Here is a 19,907-nt window from a genome sequence, read left to right as displayed (position 1 = left end):
TCTCTTTTCTCTCTCTCCGTCTCTCTCTTTTCTCTCTCTCTCTCTCTCTCTCTCTCTCTCTTTCTCTATCTCTCTGTCTTTCTGTCTCTCTCTCATTTATCTCTTTTGTCAACTTCACCAAGGAAGAACTTCAGAGATGTTTTCATCTACACTTGTCTGCTTTATTGGTGATTCAGAGCTCTTTTTTATATGATTAATGATAAGTTTAATTTCTTCTCTTAAGAACTGTTCTGCACCTCCCCCTTCATCACTTCAATATAGTGTGATCTCTTAGGGGATAGGGACAGATTTTTTTGTTTTGTTTTGTTTTTTCAAGAGATTTTTTTTTATCTAAAACTTTTTTTATTTTCAAAATATATGCCAAGATAGTTTTCTAGTTTTACCCTTACAAAACCTTGTGTTCCAGATTTTTTTCTCCCTCCCTTCCCCCCCCCACTCCCTCCCCTAGATGGCAAGTAATCCAATATATGTTAAACATGTGCAATGCTTCTATACATATTTCCACAATGATCATGCTACACAAAAAAAATCGGATCAGATAAGGGGAAAAATGAGAAAGAAAAAAAAGCAAGCAAACAACAAAAAAGGTGAAATACTATGTTATGATACATATTCATTTCCCACAATCCTCTTCCTGGATGCAGATGGCTCTCTCCATCACAAGTCTATTGGAATTGGCCTGAATCATCTCATTGTTGAAGAGCCACGTCCATCAGAGCTGATCATCATATAATCTTATTGTTGCCATGTACAATGTTCTCTTGGTTCTATTCACTTCACTTAGCATCAGTTCGTATAAGTCTCTCCAGGTCTCTCTGAAATCCTCCTGCTGGTCATTTCTTACTGAACAGTAATATTCCATAATATTCATATACCATAATTTATTCACCCATTCCCCAACTGATGGGCATCCACTCGGGTTCCAGTTTCTTACCACTACAAAAAGGGCTGCTACAAACATTTTTGCCCATGTGGGTCCTTTCCCCTCTTTTATGATCTCTTTGGGATTCAGACCCAGTAGAGACACTGCTGACTTTTGATCCACTTTGGGGTATGCATAGTTTGATATCCCTTTGGGCACAGTTTCAGCTTGGTTGCATGGTTCACAACTCCACCAGCAATGTATTAGTGTCCCAGTTTTCCTGGGACATTCGTCATTATCTTTTCCTGTCTTAGCCGATCTGAGAGGTCAGAGTTGTCTTAATTTGCATTTCTCTGATCAATAGTGATTAAGAGCATTTTTTCATATACCTAGAAATGGTTTTAATTTCTTCACCTGAAAATTGTCTGTTCATATGATAGGGGACAGTTTTTTTTTTATTCTGTGCCCCCAATACTTAGTCAGTCAGTCAGCAAGTCTATCTGGCACATACAGTTAATAAATACTTAAAGAAAAATTTTCTCATAAAGAAAAGATGAGAAAATAAATGCACCTGCTTCCCTTCAATGGAGAAAGAAAGAACAGTAACTGGGGAATCAATGGAGCTATCATTGCTCAGTGGTACAAAAGGGGGAGCCAGAGAAACTGGGCTGATCATTTTGTCACAGGAGAAGGTGCTTATGCTAGGGAAGGGGGAGATCATTTGCTCAAGCGCTTAAGAACCGGGTCCCCCAGCACCAGATCCCGCCTCTCTCCTGCTCATCCTCCCTCCCTTCTCCCAGGAAAGAGCAGCCTCGTGGGAGGGCTCGCCGGGAGGATGTGCAGACCCCCGCCTCGATGCTGGGAGCTGCAGAGTTAATTTCTCCACATCCCATCCCTCTCCTGCTCCCCACATCCCAGAGAGGCCACCCAGGCGACCGGATGCAGAAGAGCATTTCCTGTTTCCAGCTCCCGCTGCCGATAACAGCATCGGAGGCTCTTGCTCAGGGGCTGATTTTGGCATCCCCTTTATCTGCTCCCGGGGGCCCAGACTTAGAGGACTCCCTTCCTTCTGCCTCCTCCCCCGCTACCCCCTTGCGGTAAGCAATGGCTCCTGAGCTGGGCAGAGGGAGATTAGGGCCGGCCCAGAAGCCCCCGAGGCAGCTGGGGCCGAGGGGGTGGAGAGCGGGCCGGAGGCGAGTCCTTGTGCAGGAGGACCAGAAGGCAGCGGTGGGCGGGCCCTTCCCATCCTTTTTCCGAGGGGCCCTGACTGCCCGTCCCCTCTAAGCCTCTCATTGTTCAGGGATTTGGCTCCGCTCACACAGCTCATTCGTGGAACCCTGGGCTCTGGACTCCCAGACCCCCAGCCTTGCTCCTTGTACCAAAGCATGCAGGAATAGATCCACTTAATAAAGCCACAGGAAAGCAGCCTGGATCAAAATAGCAGAGCTGGGGAGGGAGCTTAGAACAGAGGATCCAGAATAGCAGAGCTAAGGAGGAGCCTTAGAACAAAGGATCCAGAATAGCAGAGCTAAGGAGGAGCCTTAGAACAAAGGATCCAGAATAGCAGAGCTGGGGAGGGATCTTAGAACAGAGGAGCCAGAAAGGCAGAGCTGGGAAGGGGCCTTAGAACAAAAGATCCAGAAAAGCAGAGCTGGGGAGGGAACTTAGAGGATCCAGAAAGTCAGGGCTGGGGATGGATCTTAGAACAGAGGATCCAGAATAACAGAGCTGGGAAGGGGCCTTAGAACAAAGGATCCAGAATGACCGAACTGGGGAGGGATCTTAGAACAGAGGATCCAGAATGGCAGAGCTGGGGAGGGACCTTAGAACAGAGGATCCAGAAAGGCAGAGCTGAGGAGGGGCTTTAGAATAGAGGATCCAGAAAAGCAGAGCTGGGGAGGGACCTTAGAACAGAGGATCCAGAAAGGCAGAACTAGGGAGGGACCTTAGAACAGAGGATCCAGAAAGTCAGGGCTGAGGAGGGACCTTAGAACAGAGGATCCAGAAAGGCAGAGCTGGGGAGGGGCTTTAGAACAGAGGATCCAGAATAGCAGAGCTAAGGAGGAGCCTTAGAACAAAGGATCCAGAATAGCAGAGCTAACGAGGAGCCTTAGAACAAAGGATCCAGAATAGCAGAGCTAAGGAGGAGCCTTAGAACAAAGGATCCAGAAAAGCAGAACTGGGGAGGGAACTTAGAGGATCCAGAAAGTCAGGGCTGGGGATGGATCTTAGAACAGAGGATCCCGAAAGTCAGGGCTGGGGATGGATCTTAGAACAGAGGATCCAGAATAGCAGAGCTGGGAAGGGGCCTTAGAACAAAGGATCCAGAATGACAGAACTGGGGAGGGATCTTAGAAGAGAGGATCCAGAATGGCAGAGCTGGGGAGGGACCTTAGAACAGAGGATCCAGAAAGGCAGAGCTGAGGAGGGGCTTTAGAACAGAGGATCCAGAAAAGCAGAGCTGGGAAGAAATCTTAGAACAGAGGATCCAGAATGGCAGAGCTGGGGAGGGACCTTAGAACAGAGGATCCAGAAAGTCAGGGCTGAGGAGGGACCTTAGAACAGAGGATCCAGAAAAGCAGAGCTGGGGAGGAGCCTTAGAACAGAGGATCCAGAATAGCAGAGCTGAGAAGAAATCTTAGAACAGAGGATCCAGAATGGCAGAGCTAGGGAGGGACTTAGAACAGAGGATCCAGAAAGTCAGGGCTGGGCATGGATCTTAGAACAAAGGATCCAGAATAGCAGAGCTGGGGAGGGCTTAGAACAGAGGATCCAGAAAGTCAGAGCTGGGGAGGGATCTTAGAACAGAGGATCCAGAATGGCAGAGCTGGGGAGGGACCTTAGAACAAAGGATCCAGAAAGGCAGAGCTGAGGAGGGGCTTTAGAACAGAGGATCCAGAAAAGCAGAGCTGGGAAGAAATCTTAGAACAGAGGATCCAGAATGGCAGAGCTGGGGAGGGACCTTAGAACAAAAGATCCAGAAAGGCAGAGCTGAGGAGGGGCTTTAGAACAGAGGATCCAGAAAAAGCAGAGCTGGGAAGAAATCTTAGAACAGAGGATCCAGAAAAGCAGAGCTGGGAAGAAATCTTAGAACAGAGGATCCAGAATGGCAGAGCTGGGGAGGGACCTTAGAACAGAGGATCCAGAAAGTCAGGGCTGGGCATGGATCTTAGAACAAAGGATCCAGAATAGCAGAGCTGAGGAGGAGCCTTAGAACAAAGGATCCAGAATGATAGAACTGAAGAGGGATCTTAGAACAGAGGATCCAGAATGGCAGAGCTAGGGAGGGACTTTAGAACAGAGGATCCAGAAAGTCAGGGCTGGGCATGGATCTTAGAACAAAGGATCCAGAAAGGCAGAGCTGAGGAGGGGCTTTAGAACAGAGGATCCAGAAAAGCAGAGCTGGGCATGGATCTTAGAACAGAGGATCCAGAATGGCAGAGCTGGGGAGGGACCTTAGAACAGAGGATCCAGAATGGCAGAGATTAAAAAACAAAACAAAACAAACAAACAAAAAAAAAAACAATGTCAGAGCTGGGAGGAGGAACTTTAGAACGCAGAACCCAGAATGTAAGAGCTGGAAGAGAGACCTTAGAACACAGAAACTAGGACTTTAGAACCTAGAACCCAGAATCTTAGAAATGTCAGTGTTGGGGAGGGACCATAGAATATCAAAGTCAAGCGGAACTTTACAAAATGAAATGTTAGTGCTAGAAAAAAACTTTAGGGCATAGAATAAGAGTTGGAAGAGACATTAGAACGGGGATCTATAGATATTCTGAAGAGTTGTTCTAGAGTCTATATACATGATTAGGGAAAAATATCTACATCTTGATTTTAACTGAAATCTAGTGTTGTCTTAAAAGTATGATTGTTAAAGGAAGCCCATAGACATTAACTATGCTAAATTAACTAGGCTAAAATTATTAGGCTAAATTAACTAGGCTAAAATAATCTGACACCCAAAAAATAAAATAAAAAGTTTAAAAACTGAATCCTTAAAACATAGAAATAGACTGTCCAGAGTGGAAAGGACTTTATAATACATTGACGACCAGAACTGGAAGGAAACTCAGCAATCGTTGAAGGTTCAACCCCCTCATTTTATAATTAGAAAACTTGAGGCTTAAAAAGAAGTGATTTACTCTGGGCTGTAGAGCTCACAAGCATCAGAACTAGGATTTCAACCCAAATTGTCTGACAGGGCCATTAGGCGGTACTGCAATGGATAAAGCACTGGGTCTGGAGTCAGGAAGAGCCGAGTTCAAATTTGACCTCAGATACTTAATAATTGTGTGACCCTGAGCAGGTCACTTCCACCCTATTTGCCTCAGTTTCCTTATCTGTAAAATGAGCCGGAGAAGGAAATGGCAAGCCATTTCTTTGCCAAGAAAACTCCAGATGAAGTCATGAAGAGCTAGACATGGCTGAACAAAAACGAATTGCCCGATGATTCATGGAACGCTCTCTTTACAAAACCACATGGTTTCTCTCTCAAAAGCACTGGGCTTTTACAGTTCTGGATTAGGATACCTGGGTACAACTTTCACTAATTAGCATGACCTCGAGGAAGTCATTTTAAGTTTTCTATGCCTCAGTCTTCCCATCTGTAAAATGGGAATTATTTTGCTCTACATACAAAATGTTGCCATTCACATCCCCTTCTCCACATTGTCTCCTTATAGACCATTCCTTTCTTCTTTCTCATCTCGACCTTTGTTCTCTCTTCTTTCCTGACCTCCCTATGCCCCCTTACTCTCTCCTTGACTTTGATTCATTTACTCCTGTCTTTTTTCTCTATCCTTCCCTAGATACTGGGCCCACTTTCCCTGACGATGCTAAAATCGGAGGATGTAACCGTGCACCTCTCGGAGGAGGAATGGCCACAGCAGATCACAATTTAAAGAGACTTCCACAGGGATGTTATGCAGGAGCATTAGTAAATCCTTCTGTGTTTGGGTGAGGTGGTGTCTTCCTCAGTAATGGAACTTCATTTTACCTACCGGCTAACATAATTTGGGGGGCAGATAAGAACTTTGGTATCCCTTTCCCCAGTCCAATCTACATCTTCTTCCCCAAGAACACACTCAAAAACCAAAGAGAGCCCAGGGATGAGGCTGGTCTCCACTAGGTCTGTACCTTCTTCTCCATCAGATAATTTCCTATAGATGAACCTTTCTTTTCCCCTAAAAAGGAAATTTCTGAAATAGTCTATAAAAGGGGCAGCTAGGTGGCGCGGTGGATAGAGCACCAGCCCTGAGTTCAAATCTGGTCTCAGACACTTAACACTTCCTAGCTGTGTGACCCTAGGCAAATCACTTAACCCCAATTGTCTCAGAAAAAAAAAATTAGTCAATGAAAAAAACTGCTGTAAAATTGTGTATAAGAAGCTGTCCTGTTCTGCTCCAGATGTCTGAAAGCATTAAGGAAGAAAAAATTGTGGAGTTGGGAGGAGGGGAGGGATCCTAGGAAACCCTTTAAGCAGAGAGTGCCAAATAACTTATAAAATTATAGCAGCTGTAAAAATGAGTTAATGAGTAATTTAACAACTGTAAAATTGTGTGTGGATGTGTGTTTTAACTTTGTCTGTGGTCACTCGTTACCATGCCCACTATAAGAAACTGTAACAGACCAGAGAGAATGAGACCTAGCATAGATGGTCCCCCCGCTGTCCCATGCCTCCCTTTATGTCCCCCTCCCCATAATTTCTGCCCCGGCTGTAAAGAAGAAAGATCAAAGTTAAAGAACCAATTTAGAAGTCTAGTAAAGGAATAGATAGCTGACTTTTATGAGATAATTAGAAATAACAACAGAAGACAGATGCCTTTGGGTTGGGGGGACAATAAGGAAAAAAAAAAATCTTGATCCTTAAAGTTTTGAAGGCTGGAACAGAACAAGCTGAAGAGGCAGATTTTGAAATGAAATGTTGCCAGAATGTGTTCAGAGCCTGGAACCATGGCTAGAACTTCAAGGAGAAGCTTATTTATCTGACCAAGCATGTGATCATGAGAAATGATTTTGGTTGATTTCAAAGGCAGCTAACTTTAGCTAGCTTAGCTAAGCTTACTGCTTAGCTTTGGAAAGCAAACCCAGGAGTAGGATAAATTAAGTAAAGAAGAAAAAAGATTAAAGAATTAAAAAAAATTAAATAAATTTAAAAAAAATTAAAAGAATTAAAAAAAGAATTTTAAAAATTAAAGAATTAAAAAAGAATTAAAGTTGTGATTAAAGAGAAAGTATCTATGATTTCATATTTAATTTCTTTAAATTTTCTTTCATCTCATACTTGAGTCGTAAATGTAGGTAATTAGCATTTAATTGATATTCACATTTTTCTTCTCACAAAGTTAGTATATATTTCTCTAGAAAAAGTCAAATCCAATGGTTTCATCCAGTATGTTCTCTCACATTCTTCTTAAATATAAAAGCTTATTGTAAATGGGGATTATTTTGGTTTTTGTTCTTGTATCCCCAAGCACCCGGCAATATGCCTGGCCTATAGTATTGATAGGTGTTTAATAGATCTTTTTTGATTGATTAAATAATGCTTGGGAAAGAAACTAAGAGACTCATTGTCTACCTGATTACAATTATTAGAATTAAAGGAATAGCTCCTTGGAAAAAAATAACCAGTCTCTAGGGTAAAAATTTTAACTCTCAGAACAATGAACTTGTTTTCTTTTTTTTAATTTTTAATACAAATTTTTGAATCATGTTGGGAGAGAAAAAGTGGAGGAAAAAGGAAAAATCATTGAAGAGAGGAAAAAACCAGAAAAAAAGAAGTGAACATGGCATGTTGATTTACATTCAATCTCCATAGATCTTTTTCTGGATGCAGATGACATTTTCTATCCAAAGTATTGAGATTGCTTTGGATCATTAAACCACTGAGAAGAACCAAGTCTTTCTTTTTTTCTTTTTTTTTTTTTTTTTCAAATTTTACCCTTTACTCTTTTTTTTTTTTTATAGCTTTTTATTTACAAGTTATATGCATGGGTAATTTTACAGCATTGACAATTGCCAAACCTTTTGTTCCAATTTTTCCCCTCCTTCCCTCCCCCCCTCCCCCAGATGGCAGGTTGACCAATACATGTTAAAAATGTTAAAATATAAATTAAATACAAAATAAGTATACATGTCCAAACAGTGATTTTGCTGTACAAAAAGAATCAGACTCTGAAATAGGGTACAATTAGCCTGTGAAGGAAAGCAAAAATGCAGGCAGACAAAAATAGAGGGATTGGGAATTCTATGTAGTGGTTCATAGTCATCTCCCAGAGTTCTTTTGCTGGGTGTAGCTGGAAGAACCAAGTCTTTCATAACTGATCATCACACATCGATGAATTTGTTTCCTGGAAAATATTTTAATAACTGTATTTCAATATAATTGATTTTGTTTATAATATCACATGTCCTAATTTACATATTTTAACTTGTCTCCAGTTTCTTCCCACTCTAAGCCATTCTCCAAAAGTGATTTTCTGAAAGCACAGATATGACTATGTTAGTTCCTCAATAAACTCCTGTGGTTTCCTGTCACCTCCAGGATCACATAGAAAATCGTTTCTCCATCATACAAAACCCCAAACCTCACTCCTGCCCCCCACCCACCATCTTTCCAGGCTTCTTACACATTATATGCCTCAACAATTCTCTTTGATCAAATGACCCTGGCCTCCTCGCTATTTCAAGAACAAGACATTCCAACTCTGGGCCCCAGGCATTTTTCTCTGGCTGTTGTCCCCCTTGCCTGGAATGCTTCTCCTCTCCCCCTCCTGCTTTCCCCGCCTTCCATCAAGATCCAGCTAAAATCTCACCTTCTACAAGAAATCTTTCCCAACTCCTTTTAATTCCAGTGCCTTCTCTCCATTAATTATTTCCTCTTTATTCTATAAATAGTGCATTTGTATACATTTGTTTGCTTGTTGTATCTCTGTTAGATTAAACCCTTTGAGGGCAGAGAGTGACTTTTGCTTTTTTTTTGCATCCTCAGCATTTATCAAGGTACTTGGCACATTGCAGTTGCATAATAAATGTTTACTGGATGACTGCCTGAAGGTTCTTAGATCTTGGTTTATTGCCAAAGGGATCCATGACACATAAAAAAGATTAAGAACCTTAAGATCTAGGAAGATATATCTGACAAAGACAGTTTATTCTTGTGATAGCAAAGAACCACCCTTCTAAACAAAGATTTTTTTTTTTATTTAGAAAGAAAAAAAGAGAAAATTCAGCAAAATCACCAAATACTGATACAAACACATCACAGGCAAAATTCTATATCTGGACCATCTTCTTTCTATAAAACTAATTAGGAGAAGATCTCTTCTCATATCTCTTCTTTGGGGGTCAAGATTGTTCCTTATAATGTCCTAACATTAATTTTCAACCAAAATTTGATCTTCAATTAAAAATTCAAATGATATTTTTCAATGTTCATTGCCATTTAAAATTTCAAAGGAATATTCATTGCCATAACAAACTCAAATAACTTTTAAATATTCACTTAAATATAAAAATTCAAATTAATTTTCCAGTATTCATTAAAATTTTTTTTTATTGTGGTTCTTTACATTTCCATTACTGTAGTCATTGTGTATATCGTTTTCCTTTGATCATTTTACATCATTTCACGGTAGTCTTTCTATGATTTCCTGTATTCCTCACATTCATCATTTCTTATTCCATGATATTCCATGATATTCATGAATCACAATTCGTTTAGCCATTCCATAATCCATGAGCATCTATTTTGTTCTCAATACTTTGCTACCACAAAAAAAGCGTTGCTAAAACTATTTTGGTTTATACAGAACCTTTGTTTTTGACATTGATCTCCTTGGAATATATACCTAGCAATGAATCCCTGGGCCAAAGACTATCGACATTTTAGCCACTTTATTTACATAATTCCATATTGCTTTCCAACTATTATTTCTAATAGTTTATTCCTTCCATTTGTAGATATCTCTCCCCAAATCAGACTTCATCACTCAGATGGAGAAAGGTGAAAAAACATGGAATTGGGAAGGTGCCAAAAGAACAAAAGCTCCCAAGGGACTCCCCAGCTGGAACAGAACTTGGGAGACCAGGTGAGTCCTAGTAAATCCCCAAGTATTCCCTTCTGAGTCTCGCATCCACCTGTTGTCAAACACTATTATCTCAGATTCTAAGTGGCCTAGACCAACTATTACAAAGAGCCTCCCATTCACAAACTTTCCCATTAAATTCAGGCAAAATGAGGTGGTTTTTTTTTTCTCATATAAAGAGGATGCATAATTTGGATCTACCATAGGATTAGGAGGAAGCAGGAGGGTATTCTATTCTACAGTATTCAATTCTCAGTTACACATTTTAGAAAGGATGCTGAGAAATGAAAACTTTATGAGGTGGGCAATTAGGAAGGTGTAATGACTATTTCTTTGTCTCTATCTCTGTCTCTGTCTCTGTCTCTCTCCACACACACACACACACACACACACATTTGTGTGTATATTCTCTGCTTTGTAAGCATTATTTAAAGCTCCTCCATTAATCTCATTTCCACTGAGCATGGACATCACCCAAGATCTTGTAGTCTCCCTTCTCTTTTTACTCTATATTATTTATTTATTTATTTATTTATTTTTACTCTATATTATTTAGATACATGATCTTGTTAGCTCCCATGGGTGTAATTATCCTTTCTATGCGGATGATCTTAGCCTATACATCTAGCCCTAGTCTTTCTGCTGAACTACTGTCATACAGCTCCAGTTGCCTCAGACATCCTATAATCATCTCGAACTAAACATGTGCAAAATAGAACTCATTCCCTTTCCTTCAAACTTTCCCTGTTTCTAAATTCTCATGAATATCGAGTGTCACTATCTTCCTATTTATTGAGGTTCATACCTTTAACATGATTCCTCAGTTTTACCCCACATACATTGCCAAACTTATCCTTTCTACCTTCACAACATCTTTCACCTACACATCCTCTTCTGTCCCTTCACATAGCTAATTCAGAACCTCATCACTCCTCAACCAGGCTACTGCAGTTGTCTCCTGATCTCCTGATCTCCCTACTATGTCCTTCCCACTATAATCTATCCTCTATTCAGCTGTGAAAGCGATTTTTCTCTTTTCCTCCAATGTTTTATTTTTCCAAATACATATAAAGATAGTTTTCAACCTTCAATTTTGTAATACTTGTGTTCTCTATTTTTCTCCCTCCTTCGCTTACCTCCTCTCTCTCTCCAAGACAGCAAGCAATCTGATAACAAGTTAAATATGTGCAGTCCTTTTAAACGTATTTCCATATTTGTCATGTTGTGCAAGACAAATCAGAACAAAGAAAAAAATAAACAAACACATGAAAATATTGTGCTTTAGTCCACATTCCGTCTGCACAGTTCTCTCTCTGGATGTGATTGGCATTTTTCATCCCAAGTTTACTGGAATTGCCTTGAATTATCACATTGATGAGAAGATCCAAGTCCATTATAGTTTGATGATGATCATCACATAATCTTGTTGTGGCTGTATACAATGTTTGCTTGGCTCTGCTTACTTCACTCAACATCAGTTCATGTAATTCTTTCTAGGATTTTTGGAAATCAGCCTGCTCATTTCTTAGAAAAGAATAATTTTCTATTACTGTCATATATTATAATTTATTCAGTCACTCAATTGGGCATCCACTCAATTTTCATTTGTCAAGGTGATTTTTCTAAACATAAATATAATTACATCATCTCCCTAATGAATGAGCGGCAGTGGTTCCATATCATCTCTAGAATCAAATATAAACATATATCTTTGACACTTAAAACTCTTCATTAGTTGACTCATTCCTATCTTTCCAATTTTTCTATATATTACTCCTCTCCATACATTTTATGATTTAGTTACATTCATCTACTGGGAGTTCCTCAAATATGACATTCAATCTCCAAGTCTTTGCACTAGTATCCCTTAAACTTGGAACACTTTCCCTTATCATCTCTACCTCTCAGTTTCCCTGGATTCCTTCAAGACTTGACATAGCTTACCTTGTGCAGGAAGCCTTTCCAGGTCCTCCCAGATGCTTATACTTTCTCTTTTCAGATTGCCTTCATTGATTATATATGTATATACATATATATACATATATATATATATATAATCTTGTATGTGCATGTTGTCTCCTTTGTTAGAATTGCTGTCCTTGAGGATTTTTATTAAGCAACTACTATATACCAGACACTGTGGAAGAGGCAAAAGACAATCCCTCTTCTCAAGGACTCACAATAGGATCCAAATGTACATTTCTATATAATCAATAAGAAATTAGTTGTGTGCTCTAGAGAATCATAAGAGGTCATAGTTGTGTGACTTTGATTTCCTCATCTATAAAATGAAGAGTTTGAACTAGATGACGTCCAGATCTAGGTCTCTGATTATATGTCTTTCATAGCCTTTCCAGATCTAGATCTTTGATGAAATGTTAGTGATCTTTCCCATTCTTTCCAGATCTAGATCTCTGATTATATGTAATCAGTCTTCCATGCCCTTTCTAAATCTAGATCTTCGATTATACGTTATCATTTTCACACCCTTTCCAGTTCTAGATTTCTGATTATATGTAATCAGTCTTCCATGCCCTTTCTAGGTCTAGATCTTTGATTATACATTATCATTTTCACACCCTTTTCAGTTCTAGATTTCTAATCATATGTTATTGGTCTTTCATGCTCTTTTCAGGTCTAGATATCTGATTATATGTTAATGGTCTTCTATGTCCTTTCTAGATCTAGATCTCTGATTATATGTTATTGGTCTTTCATATGATTTCTGACTCTAATAATCATCAGTTCTAGCATCAATCCCCTAAATGCCTATGATGTTAAAAGAAAAAAAAAGATGTGATAAAGATGATACATACAAACATTAGGGATAGCTCCATAGATAGATAGACAGCACAACTGACAGTCTCTGCCCCCCAGTAGGTTTATTAATTAAGAAATATACATTTGCTATGGGTACAACACACAAACAGCAGAATACAAACGTGAAAGTAAGAAAGAATTCAGTGTTGAAGCATTTATGTCATAGACCACCCAAAGTTGAATGTCTGTTTGAGGTAAGCAATAGGGATAATTCATCCTTGGATAGAGACCAGAAAAAGGGCTTAGGATATAAAAGAATAAAAGCCATCTCTCGATAGATAATATGGTCAAAGGCTATGAACAGGTAACTTTCAAGGAGAAAATTCAAGTTATCAACAACTATTAAAAATTACTAAGAGAAATAAACATCAAAGCAACAGCTCATACTCATCAGATTGTCAAAATTGATAAAAGAAGAAAAATAGCCATTATTAGAGAGACTAAATTACTGTCAAGAGAAGACAATAAAAATTAATTAAGCTTGTATTGTATGTCAGGCCCTGTGCTAAATACTGGGGATCCAAAAACAAAACAAAAAGGCAAAAAAAAATGTTCTTTCCCTCAAGGAACCCATAATATAATGGAGGATATATGCAGGATAAGTTACAGATAATCACAGAGAGAAAAACCAGAATTAAGGGATGATTAAGAAAAATGTCTTGCGAAAGGCAGGATTTTAAGGAGTCCAAGGAAGATGCAAAGAAAGAGAGAGAAAGAATTCCAGGCACAAATGGAACTATGACTGCAACTATACCCCCAAAGCCACTAAATTGTCTATACCCTTTTTAGTCTAGTAATAGTGCTGCTAACTACGTACCCTAAAGATGTTGATGACAGAAATGGATATGTCTAAGAATATTAATTATGTAGGGGAAAAAATTAAATAAAAAGAATATTCATCACAACACTGTTCGTTGTAATAGAAAACGGAAAACAAAATAGGTGTCCACTAACTGAGGAATGACCGAGCAAATTATGGGGTAGATAAACACAATGGGGTTTTAGTGTGCCATAGGAAATGATAGATATGATGGATTCAGAGAAATTTGGAAAGCTATGCTTAGATTGATGCTGAGTGAAATTGAACCAGGAGAATAATGTATGTGATGATCATAAAAAGGATGTTGGGAAAAACAATTTTGAAAGCAATCAGGACTCTGCCCTCCAAAAGTAATCAGTCATGAATGTAAAAGACTGAAGAGGAAATATATCACATCTTTGAACAAAGAATGGGTGTACTAAGTGATACAGGAGTTATTCTCTGACGTGGCCTTTGTGTTGATTTGGTTTTACTTGACTATATATATTTGTTATAAGAAAGAATTCTACTGGGTAAGGAGTTGGGGAAGGGAGAGACGTAGTTATATGTTAGTGTGTAAAGATAAACACTGGGAGAGCCTTGATTTTTTAAAAATTAGTTTAAAATCTTTTAAGTGTCCTTGAGAGTTTCAGGTCTAGACCCAGCAAGTCTAAGGAAACAAGAAACTCTCTTCTGACCGTATGATTATATGTTTATAGCTACAAAGGAGTTTATAAACCATTAAATCTAATTTCCTTCATTTTCAGATGAGGAAATTGAGGTTCAATGAAATTAAGGGATTTTCCCAAGGGCTCGTTATAGATATATTAAGAAAGGATAGATGACCACTCAGATATGCGTTGATATTTTTGCTGAATTCTTCCCTGGTATAGAGTACTATTGCAAGAAAAAGAACTTGACTTTTAAAATTCTTATAATTATTTAAAATTCTCATAATTACTTTACATATCAGTAGTAAAAAGTAGAGCTGAAATGAAACTCAAATCCTCAAACACTAAATAGATCATTTTTCCAGGCACTCATACTGATCAATCTGGGAAGGTTCTGTCCTTTACCATGTCTGAAAAGGAGATGGGATGTAGTATTTCTCTTTTTTTAAATCTCTCCTGACTAGCAATTATCTGGTGGCATTCATGAGTTTACGTATCTCAATTTATTCATCTCTTTATTCCAGCTGAAGACTGGAGAAAAATGAGAATGGTTATGAGCTGAAAGGTCTGGAGTGTGAGTACTCTCAAGGGATGTGCACAGGAAGATCCCAAGAGGAGAAGAAACTTCCTGGATTAATGGAAAGACCCATGTGAGTCAGTGCACTTCAGAAAAGCAGCAGGGCAAAAAGCAGCAGTTAGGAAACAGGCAGAACAAATCCATCCCCAAGATAAGGGATCTGGGGAACCTCATTGTAAGTGACCCTAAAACTAGATCAAGTTTTGAGAAAACCTCTGTCTTTAGTGAATATGGGAAATCTTCCGTCAGCATTCCAATCCTAAAAAAGTATCCCAAAATCCCTTCAGGGGAGAATGCTACAAGGGTGTGGATTGTAGAAAAGGGTTCACTTGACAGATATTTGTACAGTTAACATCTCCTGGCAGGGAGGAAGGAAAACTCCCAAGCCCTATAAAAAGCCCCAAGAGTGGGAGAACCTTTAGTGAGAACTCCAAAGTTGAAACATACAAAAGGGGCAAGAAATCCTACTTTCTAAATTCCACTGAGTGTGGAGATGGGTTCAGTGTGAAGCAGTTCCTCCTTACCCACCAGAGAATCCACATGGGAGAGATATCCTATAAATGCCTCCAGTGTGGGAAAAGCCTTACTCATCATACTACACATTAAATGTCAAAGCCCCCACACTGGAGCAAAACCATATATACAGTCAGATCTGCTAGAACTCTTGTTTTGAAAATGGGAGTTTGTACCAATACGATTGAAATATTAGGCAGCAATTTGAGCATAATACTAATTTGAACTTGCTCATGCTCAATTTGATCCATGAAAAAATAAAAAGGCAAAATGCAGAAAACTGTATCCAGCTGAACTGAACCGTGGAGGAACAAAACACACACATCTTATCAGCTTCTTCAGTTCACTGTGTGTTATCCTATAAGGTTGTTTTTTGCTGTGTTTTTTTTTCTTTATTTGTGAACTTTTCTCTCCCTATATATATATATATATATATATATAAAAACACTCATTCTACATCCCAACCATGTCTAAGTCTAAGCGTCCTGACTCAAACCCATCAGGCCATGGATGCAAAAGAAAAACTTTCAGTATTGAGGAGAAGCTTGAAATAATAAAGCGTTTTGAAAGAAATGAGAGAACATGTGATATCGCCAGAGCAACGGGCATAAAGGAGTCCACGTTGAGGGCCATCAGGGACAACGCTGTGAAAATCAAAGAGACTTCTATGACGGGGATAACCACGATTTCTTCCAAGTCGGTGAGAATCAGGCCTAAAGAAATAGCCGAGATGGAAAGGCTGCTGAGCATATGGATCGAAGGGAAGAAATCGAAAACCACCTTTCTCACAGTCAAAGGGAAAGCGCTCTCCATCTACGCGGACCTTAAGCGTAAATCACCCAATCCCGCGGAAGTGGCCCCTTTTAGGGCCAGCTGTGGCTGGTTCAGCGGCTTCAAGCATCGCTACAATTTCCATAACCTTCAGTTCTCTAGCGAAAGCTCTAGCGCGGAGCACAAAGCTGCCCGGGAATTCCCAGCGGTGGTCCAGAAATTAATTAAAGAAGAAGGCTACACGTTGGATCAGATTTTCAATTTCGACGAGACGATTATCTATTATAAACGCATACCTGGAAACTACCACATCCCAAGGGGGGGAAAATCCCCCCTTGGACATAAGGCTTCAAAGGATCGCTTAACTGTGATGTTCGGAGCCAACGCCAGTGGAGACTTGAAGCTCAAACCGGTGGTAGTTTATCGCTCGGACAACCCGCCGGCCTTAAAAGGCATCGTGAAGGCCAGTCTCGGTGTCCATTACAGATATAGCAAGAAAGGATGGATGACCGCTCAGATCTGCATCGATATTTTTGCTGAATTCTTCCCCGTTATAGAGTATTATTGCAAGAAAAAGAATCTGGCGTTTAAGATTCTCATCATCATCGACAACGCGCCGAGCCACCCTCCGACGATAGCCGAACTCAACCCCAAAGTCAAATTCGTCTTTTTGCCTCAAGAAACCACCCCTCTGATCCAGCCCTTTGGTCAGGGGATCATGGCCCTGTTTAAGGCCTACTACCTGAAGAGAACCCTGAAGATGCTAATTGCGGCTACCGGAGGTGAGAATGCGGAAACCGCCCTCGAATTTTGGAAGAGATGCAACATCAAAATGGCCATCGATATCATTGTGGAATCCTGGAACGATGTCACCAAAGAGTGTCTGCATCGAGCGTGGAAGAAGATGCTCCCTAACCTGATCCACGATTTTGAAGAATTTGAACCTTCGGAGCAATTAAAACAAATCAAAACCAGTTGCCTGGAGCTGGCGAAACAGGTGGGGTTTGAGGAGGTCGAAGACGAAGACATCGATAAGCTGCTGGAGCTTCACTCTAACGATCTAACCACGGAAGACTTACAACAGCTTGCCGATGGCCAAGCGGAAGCAGAAGACGAAGATGAGGAAGATGATGACGATGAGGATGAGGATGATAACGAAATCCAGAAGGTGACTCCACGACAGCTCGATACCTCACAATTATCGGGTGTTTTAAGCGTTATTGAAAAACAGTTGCAGTGGCTGGAAGATAATGACTACAACGCTGAAAGGAGCAGGATAGTCGTGCACGGCATCCGCACCAACCTGGAACCATACAGGCAGCTTCTGTATGAAAGGAGAAGGTTAGCAAAGCAGCAGAAACTGGATATCTATTTTAAGGTGGTACGGAAGAGGCGCCTGGAGGACATCGAGCCGCATCCATCCACATCTGGTATTACAACTTCCCGGTCAGCTTCCCCTTCTACTGCTTCACAGTAAACTGCAACCGCCGGAAAGCCCACTTCTGCGTGAGACCTTCAAATCTTTGTCAATGAAAGTGCATTTCTTCTGACGCAGAACAGTGGGTCCCTATTTAAAAAAAAAAAAACTAAGATAAAGGCTCAGCAGTGATCCAAGGATGTGGACCCCACTTTATCTATTTATGTATTGCTTAATCACATGACATGTATCCAAACCATGCTGACATTTTAAATAAGTTCCTGTCCTTTTTATGTGTCACTGGTGAAGTTTTTAGTGTGGGAGCCCTATCCCCATTTTCCCCATGGCTTATTACACAAGATTATGTAGTCTTTAGGAATACACTTATTGCATTATAGCAGCATTGATCTCATTGATCTGAGAGATAAGCTTCATTCATGGGTCAGATTTCATCAACTATCAGAGAAGATCCCTGGGAAGAAATCCTGTAAGTATCATGTGATCAACCCCAACCTCAACTCCAGCCTCCAAGACTTCAAAAGACTAAGAAAACATAAATGTTCTGAATATGAGGATGGCTCTGTCCGGAGAGGTAAAGTTGCTGAACACATCAAAGACACCCTACTGAAAAAAGTTGTCCGTGGGTTGATTTCAACAGAAGGGCATGTGACCTAATGATTCCTGCCAGTTCCAGTGGTACTTGGGTCCTTTCTGGCTCTCAGACATGACTAAGAAGTTAGCTGTAAAATAAACATGAATCCAGTGATCCTATCTGTACTGGGAAAAACATCTCTTCCACACCTATCCAACTTAAACAAACCAACCTACAGAGGCTCAGCATGGCCATGGTTCATGAACTGCTTTTACATCTTGGACCCACTTTCCAGAATCTCCCAACTTACTGTGGGGCCTTGGAAGTCACAGAGACTGGAGTTCTTAAAAGGCAACCCCGAATTAAGTGGGTAATATTCTTGGATCATTGCCCTTTCAGAGCCCCTCTCCATGGACTCATGGAACACGAAGTATCAAAGCCAGGAACTGATCCTTCCACTATACTTGTCATTGGTCAGAACTTTATCGGAACATTGTATATAGTCGGTGTACAGACATATGTAGAGTGCCACATTTTTTAAATTAAAAAAAAATGAGAAGTTTAAGAGAGAAAAACAAAATGATAAGAAATGAAAAATAAATTCTATGTGGACAGGAGAGAGGATTTGAGATTATTCAACTGGAGGAAGAGAAAGCTAAGGAAAACATCCATTATTAGACAAATGAAGGATGATGAGAGAACTGGAAGGGATCTTAGAAGTTTTATATGCCTGGAGTGGATTCTTTCCCGATCTCTACTTCATAGGGTTCCCTTTTTCTTTTTAAGATTTGCTTGAAGTTTGAACTTGAAGTTACGATGAGCCAAGTTCACATCCAGCCTCAGATGCTTATCACAATAAATCATTCCATCTCTGTCCTCCTCAGATCCTCATCTATAAAATCTGTAAAATAGAGATGATAGCAGCACCTGCTTCATAGGGATGTGAGGATAAAATATTTGTAAAGTGCTTTGAAAATATTAAAGTACTATATAAATTCTAGTTTTTTCATCTTATGCATGAAGGTTTTTCCCCCTCCCCCAACTGATAGTGCTTTCCCTCTCAAAACTCCTTGAACTTCACTTTTTTTCTTATAAAGATAAGTAATTTATACTTGTATTATTAATTTATATTTGTACTGTATATGTTTTGTATTTATCTATTTTCTCCCCTATTACAAGGAAAATACTTCAGATCAGGAGTTGTTTCATTCCTTAGAGTTGTGTTCCCAACACCTCACCCCATGCTGGACACACAGTAAGTGTTTAATAAATACTCATTGATTGATTCAGGTTGATTCTAGCCTTCTTATTTTATAGATTCTGTAACTGAGACCAAAGTTGCCTAGTTAGTAAGTATATAAGGCAGATTTAAATATAAGTCTTATAAATAAATCTAAGTCTTATAAATAAATAAACAAACAAACAAACAAATAAATAAAATAAATCTTACCGGCTCTTTGGTCCACCAAGACACACTGCATCTATGGTGGCTATAACCTCAGGCCCTGCCCTTTGTCTCAATAAAGCTCTGGATAAGAGCAAATCGACTTTCATCAATAGGGGAATGACTAAACAAGTTATGATATGTGAATGTAATGGAATACTATGATGCTATGAGAAATGATGAGGGCCATGGTTTTAGGAAACCTGGAAGACCTATATGAACAGATACGAAGTGAAATGACTAGACCTAGGGGAAAAATTATACATTAACAATAATATTGTAAAGATAATGTTTAAAGACTTAGAAACTCTGATCAATACAATGACCCATCACAAAGGATTCATGATAAAAT

The 19,907-nt window shown here is 39.6% G+C and overlaps 1 protein-coding gene across 2 annotated transcripts; it reads left to right on the top strand.

The window, feature by feature from the left end:
* The first annotated feature begins 1,617 nt into the window (after positions 1–1,617).
* Positions 1,618–19,394, top strand: LOC100931259 (tigger transposable element-derived protein 1-like). Of its 2 annotated transcripts, XM_003773952.2 has the most exons (5): positions 1,620–1,959; positions 5,674–5,821; positions 9,827–9,954; positions 14,766–14,891; positions 15,835–18,120. In XM_003773952.2, the coding sequence occupies exon 5, from the start codon at positions 15,999–16,001 to the stop codon at positions 17,577–17,579; it is 1,581 nt and encodes a 526-aa protein (XP_003774000.2). In that variant the 5' UTR covers positions 1,620–1,959; positions 5,674–5,821; positions 9,827–9,954; positions 14,766–14,891; positions 15,835–15,998; the 3' UTR covers positions 17,580–18,120. The 2 variants fall into 2 exon arrangements, with proteins under 2 accessions (XP_031799614.1, XP_003774000.2); XM_031943754.1 differs by having other exon boundaries at positions 1,618–1,959; positions 14,766–19,394.
* Positions 19,395–19,907: the final 513 nt, after the last annotated feature.

Source organism: Sarcophilus harrisii, chromosome 6, assembly GCF_902635505.1.
Source record: "Sarcophilus harrisii chromosome 6, mSarHar1.11, whole genome shotgun sequence".
Classification (NCBI taxonomy): Eukaryota; Metazoa; Chordata; class Mammalia; order Dasyuromorphia; family Dasyuridae; genus Sarcophilus; species Sarcophilus harrisii.
Note: the sequence above shows the minus strand (reverse complement) of the source record. Positions and strands in the feature narration are given on the sequence as shown.

Bases quoted from the DNA above. Each gene is read 5' to 3' on its own strand.
- LOC100931259 (XM_031943754.1), top strand. From the start codon at position 15,798: ATGTCTAAGTCTAAGCGTCCTGACTCAAACCCATCAGGCCATGGATGC.